Here is a 14,479-nt window from a genome sequence, read left to right on the forward strand (position 1 = left end):
GTGTTTCTATGTGTTTCTTGTGCAATGTTTCAAATCATTTATGGAAGGAGCTTATATTAATAAATAACTGACAAAGAGTTGTATCACAACCTTCAAAAAAGAGTAATATAAAAGCTGACCTAAATGTTTCACTTCTCCACAGACCATGGGTAGCAACATCTTGAACAAGACAATTTTATGTAGTGAGGACTGGTACTGGAATGCACCATAAACAGTGGATCTCCTTAAAACCTTTTGCTCAACAAATAAACTCACTGTAGGCCCCTAATCTTTATAGTCCATGATGTTAGAAGAATATAAGTCTCATTCACCAGTATCATTCAGTACGTACTATTACTAGCTCATTCTGAAAGAATAAATTTAGTTTATAACCTAAGATTCTCTTACATTACATTTTCTAAAGTCTGTGTCTTTAAAAAAATCACTTTAGCCCTGACTGGTGTAGCTCAGTGGATTGAGCACAGGCCTGAGAACCAAACAACCATGGTTCGATTCCCAGTCAGGGTACATGCCTGGGTTGCAGGCCAGTTCTCATCAGGGGACGCACAAGAGGCAATCATACATTGATATTTCTCTCCCTCTCTCCTTCCCTTCCCCTCCAAAGATAAATAAATAAAATCTTTTTAAAAATCACTTTAATACACAATTTAGAAATGGCTTCCCTATGTACGGAGAAGATTCCGTGAAAAAGAAAACCACAGTTTCTTTCTGGTACATACGATTCTTGCTGCAGACATGCTGCATGGCCCAAACTGCCCACAGCTGCACTCCTGGTGTTGTGAAACAGCCAAGTAATGGGAAAAACGGATTAAAGGACCTAAAAGTTCAAAAGAAAATAATAAAAATTACATCCTATCCTTAGTGTCATCTTTTTTTTTAAAGATTTTATTTATATTTAGAGAGAAGGAGAGAAACATCAATGTGTGGTTGCCTCTCACACCCCCCACAATGGGGACCTGGCCCACAACCCAGGCATGTGCCCTGACTGGGAATTGAACTGGCAACCCTTTGGTTTGCAGGCCCTCATTCAGTCCACTGAGCCACACCAGCCAGGGCCTTAGTGTCATTTCCTAAAGCAATGATTCCTGAGCTTTTAATTTTAGAAATTTCATCCAACTATTTTTAAACTAGTATGAATAAGTTATAGTATACCTTTTCTTTGTCTTAGCCATTTGAAAAAGGACCATATTCTGACAAGTATTAGTAGAGAAGATAGACGGTGACCTGAACAAGGTACTAACACAGAAATTTGTTTTTTCCAAAAGTATTATTTTGGCCCTGACAGGTGTGGCTCAGTGGATTGAGTGTTGGTCTATGAACCGAAAGGTCACTGCATCAATTCCTGGACAGGGCACATACCTGGGTTGTGGGCCAGGTACCCAGCTGGGGACCTACAAGAGGCAACCAGTCAATGTTTATCTCCCTCTTTTTCTCCCTCCCTCCTCCCCTTTCTAAAAATAGATACACAAAACCTTAGAAAAAAATTTTTTGTCTTGAAGATATACATTTAAAGAATAGCAGATCTTGGTTGGAAAACTTAGAAATTAGTTGATAACTAACTGATATAACACCATGAAAAAAGTCTAGAATTAGCCTTTCTAGTTCTACTGGTCTTTTGCCCCAAAATGGCTAGAACATAATTTGGGGAATCAAAAATGTTGGCGGCATCAGCATTTATGAAGTGGACAACAAAATTAAGTTGTAATGATATTATTTATGCAACAATCTGAAATACTTCAGGTAATTAGTAATTAGCTATCAAGTCACCTAATTTCCATATAAACAGAGTTAGACATCCAGAATGCACTTTAATAAATTATTACAAGTCTTCCCTAAACTAATCTGGTGCTATTTGTAGTTCTCCTAATGTGTCATCTTGTTTTGGATCTCCTTGCATTAATATATTGTTTCCTGTTCCTAAAATCTTCCGTCATGGCTAAATTATCTCTCAAAACTCAGCTCACTGTTTTCTTCCTCTGGAGGCTTTTAACCATTTTCCACGGCATATTATGTACTCTCAACTTTAATTTTATAGCCTTCTATGAACACACTGGAATAATGGTGAATTCTATCTGATTCATATTTAGTCTCCCTCACTTAGCTGTAAGGCTCTTGTGTGCAAGCAACGCATCTTATTCCTCTGCACGTTTCAACGGCGCAGAACGAGTCCCTGGTGCTCGTCTTCAATAAATGTGGAATGCAGGAAGGACTGATGAATGAGGGTAACCAAAGTATAAACACGTTGCTTCATTTAAAGCCAGTAGAAAGAGAGATGTCTGAGTGAAAAATTATAAACCTAGTAGGAATGACCTTTCTGAGCAAGCAAAATGACTACATTACTGTCTTAATATTAATTATCTTGCTAATTACCTGTATGCTACCATCTCACACTCTGGGGTTGGCCATTTCAAAATAGCTGAATGCTGTAAGACACAAGACACACAAGAAAGGATTACAATATTTATTAGCACTGCACTATGGCATTATAAGGCTTTGACAATTTAACTACTCTGAATATTGTTTGTATGCTTCCAGAAAACACCAAATGATCCTACCAGATCATCCAGAAGAGAATTCCTTTGGCTACGGCTCAACGTCCAAGCTTGTTCACCTCTAGATATTAAATGGGCAATAATTCCTGCTGCAAAATAACTGACTTCCACTTCAACACTATGTAGGAGGCTACTGATGTGGTCTATAAAATCCTTCCACATTAATTCAGAATGCAATTCTTGTACTTCAGCTATATTGTTCTGAAAAAATAAAAAAATAAAAAACTTAAAGTAATATGTATAGTGAATGCCTAATGACCCCCTTATATCCTAAGAAAGAACAGCAACTGCAATAATTTAAGCATGCATCTACATATGGACAGTAAGTGAAGACTGTTGCTCTCTTAGCACTGTGGGATTATAGGTGATTTTTTCCTCTCCTCTCCAAACAAAATAATAAATAAACAGTAGAGAGTTCATTTTCAGGCAAAATGGCAAATTAGATAACCTAAAATTTTCCTAACATCAAATATCTAGAAGTGCTGGGTAAAAAATAGCTGACAACCTTTGAATATGTAACTTCACTTGGGTAAAAAGCACACGGAGAACAGCCCATCACCAACCTGCAGGAGCAGAGGGCTGGGTTTTAATAGACATGAAACAGCAGAAGGTAAGGGCTGAAAATTGGACCTAAGACTTCACATACAAAGGAAGAACTTTCAAGGTGTTACACCTCAATAAAAGATTAGACTGACATAGATACATGAGGAAAAAAACCTATAAAGACAAATATAGATTAAAAGCAAAAGAATGGGAAAAATAAACCATGTTAAGTCAAAAGAAAGCTGGAATGGCTATATTAATATGAGGCAAAGGATATTTCAAAGTAAAGAAACATAAGCAACCCTATGTTCACTGCAGTATTATTTATAGTCACCCAAGATATGGAAATAACCTAAGTGTCCATCAGTAGATGAGTGGATAAACCAACTATGGGACATTTACACAATGGAATACTACTAGGCAGTGAAAAAAGAAATTTTACCCTTGGCAACAGAATGGATGGACATGGAGAACATTATGTTAAGTGTAATAAGCCAGTCAGAGAAAGACAAGTACTTATACGTGGAATCTTATGAGCAAACTGAACTAACAAGAAAAATGGGGACAGACTCACAGATGGAGAACAAGACTACAGGTAGTTGTGGGGGGCAGAGGTAGAGGGATTGAACAAAAAGGAAAAAGGAAAAAGGACTCGTGGACATGGACAACAGTGTGGTGATTGCTGGGGGAAGGGGTATATAAAGGGACTAAATGGTAATAAAAAAAGTACAATAAAGAAAAAATATATTACTAGAGTTAAAGGAGGTTATTTTATTTGACAAAGGGACCAATTTAATCAAGAGAGGGTAACAGTTTATGAGCGTAACAACAGAGTTTCAAAATGCATGATTCAAAAATTGATACAACTATAAGAAAAAATAGACAAATCCATGACCAATTGAAGCTTCCAACACTCGTGTCAATAATTGCTACAACAGGTGAAAATGTGGTAGACTTGAGTAGTATCAGTTAACAAGACCTGACTGACATTTATAGAACTGTTATATCCACCAACAGCAGCACACACATTACTCTCAAGTACCCATGGGACATTTATCGAGATAGAGCATGTTTTAGGCCATACACAAGTCTCAATAAATTTAAAAGAACTAAAATCAGAGCCAATAACTCTAAGCGACCAACAGATTGCCAGCCTCTCAGAAGCCCAATTTAAGACACTATTTATCAGGATGCTCACAGAGTTGGTAGAGTACAGTCATAAATTAGAGGAACATATGAAGGCTAAACTAATTGAAATGAAGGGAGAGGCACAGGAAACCAATAGTGATGGAAAGGAAACTGGGACTCACATCAATGGAATGGACCAGAAGGAAGAACAAAACATCCAACCAGAAAGGAATGAAGAAATGAGAATTCAAAAAAATGAGGAGAGGATTAGGAACCTCCAGGACATCTTTAAACGTTCCAACATCCGGATTATAGGGGTACCAGAAGGGGGAAAGAAACAGCCACGAGTGGAAAACATATTTGAACAAATAATAAAGGAGAACTTCCCCAGTCTGGCAAAGGAAATAGACTTCCAGGAAATCCAGGAAGCTCAGAGAGTTCCAAAGAAGTTGGACCCAAGAAGGAACACACCAAGGCACATCATCATTACATTAGCCAAGACTAAAATGAAGGAGAGAATCCTAGAAGCAGCAAGGGATAAGGGGACAGTCACCTACAAAGGAGTACCCATCAGACTGTCAGCGGATTTCTCAAAAGAGACCTTACAGGCAAGAAGGGGCTGGAAAGAAGTATTCCAAGTCATGAAATCCAAAGACCTACAGCCAAGATTGCTTTATCCAGCAAAACTTTCATTTAGAATGGAAGGACAGATAAAGTGCTTCTCAGATAAGGTCAAGTTCAAGGAGTTCATCATCACCAAGCCCTTATTATATGAAATGCTAAAGGGACTTATATAAGAAAGAGATGATGAAAAATATTAACAGTGGAAGGACAGCAAACACACAGTTATTAACAACCACACCTAAGACAAAAGCAAACCAAGAGGACAGCTAGATCAGGAGTGGAACCATAGAAATGAAGAACACATGGAGGGTTAGAAACAGGGGGGTGGGAGGAGGAGAAGGGGGGAGAAGGCACAGAAAATAGCATAGATGGTAGGTAGAAAATAGATAGGGGGAGGGCGAGAATAGTGGGGGAAATATAGAATCTAAAGAAATTGAGACGCGTGGTTATAAACTAAGGGGGGGAGAATAGTGGGGGAGGGAGTGTGTGGGTGGAGGGGAATGAAGGGGGGAATAGAACAACTGTAATGGTATAATCAATAAAATATATTTTAAAAAAATAAATAAAAGAACTAAAATCAAACAAAGTATGTCAAATTAAAAAATAATGGAAGGTTGGGACAGTCTTAAACTTCTACATACATTATTTTCATTGGTTCACCAGTTACAATAAGCATGTATTCTTTTTTTTTTTAATTTTTAGAGAGAGGAGAAGGGAAGGGGAAAGAGTGGGAGAGAAACATCAATGTGTGGTTGCCTCCCATGTGTCTCCCACTGAGGACCTGGCCCGCAACCCAGGCATGTGCCCTGACCAGGGTTCAAACTGGCGACCCTTTGCTTCACAGGCCCGCACTCAATCCACTGAGCTACACCAGCCAGGGCAATAAGCATGTATTCTTTACAAATTTTTTTAGAAAGCATTTTTAGGCCCTTGAGATCCACTTTTCCTCTTGTAATGACTTAGGCCAACTTCTGTACCTAACAATCCTATGAACCTTGAATAAAACAATCAAGCCTACATTTTTTAAACTCACTAATCTATGCCTCTTACAACCTAATTCCTCGAGAACAGAGGTCGCCTCCAAAATGACTTTTACCACATGCACTTTGCCTGTTGCAATGATTAAAACATTTGACCCTCCCATCTTCCCCTCAAAATCCTAGAGGGCTCACTTTTCCTACACCCAATACATTTAGAGAATATCTGATTTGTCAAGCAGTCTTTTAAGTAGCAATTATTAATTACCAAACATAGCACTTAAGAATACTTTTAGGTTAATGACATTTTTTAATGAGATTGTTCTGATTATAAAAGTAAAACATGCTCATGGGGATATTTTATATTACACCAAAAATTATAAAGTATGTAATTCATATTTTTCCTTTTAATGTGGTGAAAAATCTTGGTATGTACATACAGTTTGTACAAAAGTATACATATGTACAAAAGTATACTGCTTTTTTCACTTAATTATAATGTGTTTATTTTCTAATGTCATTGTATATAAATAGAGCAGCAACTTCACTGCATTACTCAGACTGAGAACAATTACAGCTTTAAATTTAGCCAGAAATGTTTATATCTCACCAAAAGTCCTAGGACTTTCTGTTGAATGGATGACTCAGTTGGAAAAGACTGTAAAAAGAAAGAGAAAACTGTAAGCAAAGAACCAAATAAAATAAATTCTTAAATCAATCAATCATTCAATAAATGTCAAAACTGTAGGCTAAATTCCCATTCTAACCTCTAGAACCCTCATGAAGAGTTCTAACCCTTGGTTTTCAATAAAGTGTCTGCAAGTGGTTGGAGATTCATCTGTGAGGTTCCAAAGTGCACTCAAGGTAAATTTCAAAGTAGTGTCCACCGAATTTTGATTGGTTTTCTGCTTCACTATTTGAAGAAGTTGCTGAAAGAAGAAAAACTGAATTAATTTCTCATTAGTGAATTGTTATTGCTATTCCAATTATTAGTGGTAATAACCACAAGTCTATGAAGTTTCATCTCATGGCTTAAAACATTTCCTATTAAGTTTTTGTAAGTATAACAAACAACCTCCTGGATCAGACTTTTCCTTCAACAAGAAAAAAGCACAGGGACTTCATAAATACTTCTATGTTATTTTGATGGTACCTATAGTCTAATCACTTGTAAATAAAATGAAAAGCAAAATGATTAAAGCTTAGAACCAACTACCTTACCAATTGGTCCAACATATACTCATTTCAAATTCCGGAATAAAAAGGTGAAGAGGGAGAAGGAGAGAATGAAGCAAACAGTTATTTAGCAGCAGCAAACTATACTCTAAATTGTAGTAGTGCTACCCTCATTTTTCAGAAGAAGAAATTGCGTTGAAAAGTATTAAGTAATTTTTTAAAAGATTTTATTTATTTATTTTGAGAGAGAGAGAAAGGAAGGGAGAAAAAGAGAGAGAAACATCAAAGTGTGTGGTTGCCTCTCACATGGCCCCCACTGGGGACCTGGCCTGCAACCCAGGCATGTGCCCTAACTGGGAATCGAACTGGCACCCCTTTGGTTTGCAGCCCGCACTCAATCCACTGAGCTACACCAGCCAGGGCATATTAAGTAATTTGATCATAGTCAACTTACTAAGAGAATTTAAGAATTGGAAAATCTAATTCTAACTTCAAGTTTTCCTTAAAAAAAGAATGAACAAAATATAACAGTAAGATAATTAAAATTTATATTGGATTTAAATAAGATATCTTTGAAATTCTACTTGTAAATGATCTCTATCAGAACTTTAACCTAAGAGAAGTCTGAAAAATAAATGTTTTAAAACCTACACAGTGCATCCACAATTCCATTTTTAGGTTATATTTTGGGGGGTAAGAGGGAGTTCTGCTAAAACAGATATAAGAAAACATTAACGAATATTTAAAGTTACATACAATTCAAGAAAAAATTTTTAAGACATACAAACACTGCCCTGGCTGGTGTGGCTCAGTGGACTGAATACCAATCTGCAAATCAAAAGATCACCAGTTTGATTCCCAGTCAGGGCACATGCCTGGGTTGCAGGCCAGGTCCCCGGGGGCAGGGGTGGGGGCTGGGGGAAATGTAAGAGGTAACAGATCGATGTATGTCTCTCTTGCACATTGATGCTTCTCTCCCTCTCTTTCTCCTTCCCTTCCCCCTCTCTAAAGATAAATATTAATAAAATAAAATAAAATAAATAAATATGAAAGTTATAGGTGATTAGCCCTGGCTGGTGTAGTTCAGTGGATTGAGTGCAGGCCTGCGAACCACACGATCCAGGTTCGATTCCCAGTCAGGGCACATGCCTGGGTTGCAGGCCAGTTCCCAGCAGGGGACTCACAAGAGGCAACCATACATTGATATTTCTCTCCTTCTCTCTCCTTCCCTTCCCCTCTAAAGATAAATAAATAAAATCTTTAACATATATATATATATATATATATATATATATATATATATATATATAACATCAGAAGATATACAACAATGCCTTAAAACAATGAAACTGTTAGTGGTCTGCATAGAGGAGATAACACTTACCCTGACAATGAAGAGCTCAGCACCAAGTTGTGCGGTTTGTTCTGTAGAAAGCTGCAAGCAAGCAGAAATAGTAAATGTCTAAGAACCTACAAGTGTGACTTTATTGTCACTCACTGTAACAGACTCCAAACGTAGTACTAAAACCTCTGATCAGACTGGAATTCTGCAATGCTGAATACAGCTTGAATAAGCAGGATGACAGAGAGACTTTCTAATCTTTGTGGCTCACAGATTTTGGGAAAATAGTAACTATAAGGGGACACATGAGTTCAGGTACCTTAGCAGCCAGGATGGAAATGATAGCAACTGCCATCCTTTGCATGTTTTGATCCTCATGGTTGCAGAGCCACTGCATGACAAGCTTGGCTGCTTCAAACCTGAAAATACACAAATGGGTTGATGAATTAATCCTAGAGGCCCAAGTGCAGTTTCAGAGCCCAGACTGGAAACTGACACTATAATTTAAGTGTGTGAGAGGGAAAAGGAAAATTACTGTTAAATAATAGAGAATAATTATACTTAGTGTTCTGGAGATGGTACATCATTATTAACTGACAACACTTAGTAAAGGAACAAGTGTCAAAACTATTTGGCGTTCACCTTCTAAAATTATAACCTATTTCTATTATATAGCGACTTCTATACTATATACTATGTACTATGTACTATATACTATATACTATATACTATATACTACATACTACATACTACAGTTTTGGGGACCACTTTGTGTGACATCGGGAATTGTAGCCCCAAGCAAACCAGGCCTTGAATAAGGGCCTGTAAGTCTCAACCAGAACACTAGGATTGCTGAGAGGCAGGAATGACTAGGGTTCCCTCCAGAAATCAGGCCTAAAGAATGCATTATACCCCTTGAGGCTTGCTTTGCTTTGTATAGCCTGGCTGCCAAGAATCTGTTATCTAAATCCACAGCAGAAGGAATGAACTCCTAATCTCATGATCCATGCCTTAAAGACCCTCTAACAGAGACTTGACCTGAGGCAGATCTCTGCGTTTCCTCAACTGTTTAAGATAATACCTGTTTTCTGTAACTATGGCCTTTAGACATTGATTGATGAGCTTTGCATGCATGCTGTATACCCCTGCACATATCATTCTCAATAAAAGCCTCAGGAGAAAGGACTTTGGGGCTCTTCTCTGAGAGACTAGCCAGCCTTTTCTCCCCAAGTAGATCTTGTGTTAGTAGTCTCATTTCATCCGTGACTTCAGGGAACACTGTAGGACTGGGTCCCCCACACTATAGTAGTAAGTTAAGTATTTTCTGGGTTCCTCACAGTACCTAGCACAGTGGGAATTCATTCATTCATAAACATTCATTGAGTTCCTGCTTTATGCCAGACATTGTTCTTGGTGTTAGAGGTAGTGAATAAAATAAAAATATCTCTACTTTCACAGGGCTTAAACTCTAGATGGGAAAACAGATAATAAATCAGATAATAAGTAAAGTATGTAGTACGATTAAGTTCTGACATGCTACAGAGGAAAAAGAGCAGGGAAAGAGAAGATATGAAATGTTGAAATTTTAAGTAGGGTGGCTAGGGAAGGTCTCACTGAAACTTTTTTTTTTAATTTTTTTTGAGATTTTATTCATTTTTAGAAGGGAAGGAGAGAGGGAGAGAAATATCAATGTATGGTTGCCTCTCATGGGTCCCCTGCTGGGAACTGGCCAGCAACCCAGGAATGTACCCTGACTGGGAATCGAACCACAATACTCTGGTTTGCCGGCCCATGCTCAATCCACTGAGCTACGTCAGCCAGGGCCCTCACTGAAACTTTTGACGAAGAGCTAGATATGCAGAAATCTAAGGGAAGAGTATTCCAGGCAGAGAAACCAAGAAACTCACAAACCCAAAGTGAGAGTATGCCTGGAGATTTTGAGAAATAGTATGGAGGCCAGTGAGGCCAGGACAAATAGAACAAAGAAAAGAGCAGTATTAAGAAATGAAGTAAGAGACTTCCGGTCAAGATGGCAACATAGGTAAGATGGCTCATCTCCTCACACAACCACATCAAAATTACAACAAAAATATAAAAGAACCATCATTCGGAACTGACAGAAATCGAGTTGAATGGAAGTCTGACAACCACGGAATTCAAGAAACCGTTGCCTGAGGGAGGAGTGGAGGGTGCTGGGTAGAGGGTGGCAAAGGGGGGAAAATTGGGACAATTGTAATAGAATAATCGATAAAATGTACCATATTTTGCCATGTATAACGCACCCCTGTGAATAGTGCATACCCATGTTTCTGGCCCAAACTTTCAGGAAAAAAGTCTTTCATTTCAATTTTTTAATTCAACTATTTGTTTATTTATCTTTAGATACTTGTTTTTTGTATTATAAAGGAATTTTAGCATTTATTTTTTAACATATTATGGTACAAGAAATTTTATTTAACAATTACAAAAGAGAAGAACAAATACAATGTATTTGTATAATGTGCATCGTTATTTTTCCCTAAAAAATTTGGGCAAAAAAGTGCACATCACACACAGCAAAATATGGTAATTTAAAAAGAAAGAAAAAAAGAAAAGAAGTCAAAGATAATGGACCACATCATACAGTATTTTTTTCAAATCCTCACCTGAGGATATGTTTATTGATTTGAGAGAGAGAGAGAAAAACATTGATGTGAGAGAGAAACATTGATCCATTGTCTCCTATACGCACCCCAACCAGGGATTGAACCCACAACTTTTTTGGTGCGTGAAATGACGCTCCAACCAACTGAATCCCCCACCCAGGGTAGATCATATAGAACAAATTAACTTTTACTTTGAATGAGATGAAAAGCCATGGCAGAATTCTGAGGAGAGATATGATATGAACTTACTTATGTTTTTGTTTTTTTTAAACATTGATAACTTTTCTTTATTTTTTTTAAGATTTTATTTATTTATCTTAGAGGGGAAGGGAAGGAGAGAGAGAGAGAAATATCAATGTATGGTTGCCTCTCGTGCGTCCCCTGCCAGGAACCGGGAACTGGCTTGCAACCCAGGCATGTGCCCTGACTGGGAATCGAACCACGATCGTGTGGTTCGAAGGCCCGCACTCAACCACTGAGCCACACCAGCCAGGGCTTACTTATGTTTTTAATGAGATTATTCTATTGGTAATATTTAGAAAACTTCACAAGGACAAGGACAGAAACATGGATATCAGTTTGGAGGTGACCACAGTAATTCAGGAGAAAAATCACTTTCAATTTAATTCAAGTGACAGAAATGGAAGTAAAGACAAATGGTCAGATTTTGAATATATTTTGAAGATAGAGCTCGTTTTGTCAAAGGACTGGGTGTGGGGTGTGAAATAAGAAGAGAAATCAAGGGTGACAAAAAGTAATATATCTGATTATTATACCCATAATTTTATCTTTCAAAACTCAGGTCAAATAGTGTCATGCTCTTTGAGAAGCCTTCTTTGACAAGGTTTATCATTGTCTTCTCACTACTCCTTAGCACTTGTTTATAACTGTCAGGTAGTTGTGATTATCTGTAGATTCACATGAATCCCCCATTAGCATGTGAATTACTTCAAAAAAAAATTTTTTTAATCCTCTACCTGAGGACTTTTAGAGAGAGAAGAAAGGAGAGAGGAAAGGAGAGAAACTTTGATGCAAGAGAAAAGCATCAATTGGTTGCCTCCCATGCTGGGACCAAAGATTGAACTGGCAACCTAGGTATGCGACCTGACCGGGAATCAAACCCACAATCTTTTGGCCATGGGCTGACGCTCCAACCAACTGAGCCAAACCAGCCAGGTTTGGCTGAATGATTAGAGTGAGTAAATAACTCCTCTGCAACTTCTTCCAATTTCCTGTTACCTGTTTCTATTCTCAAGGCCATCTCTGATGAAGCCCATTATTGGCATTCTTTCCCTACCCTGCCCTGGCCCAACATTACAGTACATTGACATGCCTTTTAAGTGCCTTTTAAACAACAGGTTTCTTTTACAACTCCCTCCTCCCCTCCATCTCTTTGCCAATTATTTGATAAAGAAATTGGATTCTTTGCCTTGTAGAAATTCCTAGTCTAGATTTCAGAGTTTGTAGCCCCGTGGAGCTATTTTTTGTTTGTTATTTTTTTTAAAAGATTTTATTTATCTTTAGAGGGGAAGGGAAGGAGAGAGGGAGAGAAATCTCAATGTACGGTTACTTCCCCTGCTGGGAACTGGCCCACACCCCAGGCATGTGCCCTGACTGGCAATCGAACCACAGTTGTTTGGTTGACAGGCCCGGGCTCAATTCACTGAGCTACACCAGCCAAGGCTGTTTGTTATTTTTTAATGCCATTTAAAAAATTATTGTTCAAGTAGTGTCTATGGAGCTATTTAATATGTTCTTCTACCATCAGTATTTCCTATAAATTGGTAGTTGAATTTAGACATTTAATCAGACTTATACTTGATTTTGGGGGGCAAAACTACTTCATAGATTGTGTTGTGCTCTCTTGTCAGAAGGCACATAATGCCTAAGTTATCTCTCTTTTTGTAGTTTTAGCAGTCACTGGTGTTTATTACTTATATCCACTAGGTCATTAGGAATTATAAAATAGTGATGTTCTTATCCTATCATTCTTTCTTCACCTATTAGTTGAAATACAAATAATTGAATACATCTACTATTTGATTATCTAGTAACAGAGTTCATATAGAAAAGACAGGATAAATGTTTGATTCTTTCCCTTTATTTGCCAGTTTTCAAAATAATGAGTGGTTTACTATAATCCTTTAATGATGCCCTATTGTTGTGGGTGTTCTGTTTTTTTTTTTTAATAGCACATACCAGGGAATTTCAAACTGATGCATCCCAGAACACTGTTTAGGACTCCTTAAATACCTTGTATTTTACTATGATAAGGGTTGGTGATACGGAACACGACAGGGCTAAGCCTTCAGGACCCCAGCTATGGGGAAAGGCCGCTGCAGAGGTAGAAAATGAGGTAGACCTCGATAGAATCAGTCCACCAACATTTAAAAAACAATTATTTTAATTCCCTCTCCTCGCTCCCTCTCCTTTGGCAACCATCAGCTTATTCTATGGGTCTGTTTCTCTATTTTTTTGTTTATTCATTTATTTTGTGTTTTTTAGATTTCACACATAAGTGAGATTACATGACATTGTCTTTCAATGTCTGACTTACTTCATTAAGCATAATATCCTCTAGGTCCATCCATGTTGTCACAATGGCAAGATTTCATTCTTTTTTTATTTTTTATTTTTAAAGATTGTATTTATTTATTTTTAGAGAGAGGGGGAAGGGAAGGAGAAAGAGAGAGAGAGAAACATCAGTGTGTCGTTGCCTCTCACGTATCCCCAACTGGGGGCCTGGCCCAAAACCCAGGCATGTGCCCTAGACTGGGAATCAAAACAACCCTTTGGTTCACAGGCCAGCACTCAATCCACTGAGCCATATCAGCTAGAGTTCATTCTTTTTAAAAAATAAAATTATTTTCATTTTTAAAAGTTTTATTTTATTTTTCAATGACAGTTGATTCAATATTATTTTATATTAGTTCCAGGTATACAGCATAGTGATTAAACATTTACATAACTTACAAAGTGATCCCTCTGATGATTCTAGTACCCACCTGGTACCATACATAGTTATTTACAATTTTATTGACTGTATTCCTTATGCTGCACTTTACATCCCAGTGTTTATTCTGTAACTCCCAATTTATGCTTTTTAATCCCTTCACCTTTTTCACCTAGCCCCCCAACCACCCTCCCATCTGGCAACCCTCAGTTTGTTTTCTGCATCCAGTCACTTTCTGAATGTTGTGTTTATTCATTTGTTTTGTTCTTTGACTCCACATATAAGTGAAATCATATGGTATTTGCCTTTCTTTATCTCACTGAGTATAATATCCCCTAGGTCCATCCATGTCATCACAAATTGCTAGGTTTCATCTCTTTTATTTCTGAATAATATTTCATTATATAGATATATAGATGGACCACATCTTCCTTGTCTATTCATCTATTCACAGACATGTGGTTGCTTCCACCTCTTGGCTTTACTAGTAATGTTGCAATAAACACAGAGGTGTGTATATCTTTTTGAATTAGTGTTTT

The 14,479-nt window shown here is 37.6% G+C and overlaps 1 protein-coding gene across 4 annotated transcripts in view; it reads right to left on the minus strand.

Annotated features, from left to right (window-relative positions):
* The window catches only part of ZYG11B (zyg-11 family member B, cell cycle regulator), a 74,389-nt gene that overhangs the window by 15,590 nt on the left and 44,320 nt on the right, over positions 1 to 14,479 (minus strand). For all 4 annotated transcript variants that reach the window (XM_037043257.1, XM_037043256.1, XM_037043258.1 and 1 more), the window contains 7 exons: positions 8,662 to 8,761; positions 8,385 to 8,435; positions 6,592 to 6,753; positions 6,435 to 6,482; positions 2,556 to 2,753; positions 2,371 to 2,423; positions 720 to 817 (listed from right to left, as the gene is read on the minus strand). In XM_037043257.1, the coding sequence (XP_036899152.1) occupies positions 720 to 817; positions 2,371 to 2,423; positions 2,556 to 2,753; positions 6,435 to 6,482; positions 6,592 to 6,753; positions 8,385 to 8,435; positions 8,662 to 8,761 (710 nt within the window). The remainder of the gene's footprint in view (positions 1 to 719; positions 818 to 2,370; positions 2,424 to 2,555; positions 2,754 to 6,434; positions 6,483 to 6,591; positions 6,754 to 8,384; positions 8,436 to 8,661; positions 8,762 to 14,479) is intronic.

The sequence above is a fragment of the Sturnira hondurensis genome, unplaced genomic scaffold (assembly GCF_014824575.4).
Source record: "Sturnira hondurensis isolate 20B ecotype Veracruz unplaced genomic scaffold, ASM1482457v3 Scaffold0004068, whole genome shotgun sequence".
NCBI lineage: Eukaryota > Metazoa > Chordata > Mammalia > Chiroptera > Phyllostomidae > Sturnira > Sturnira hondurensis.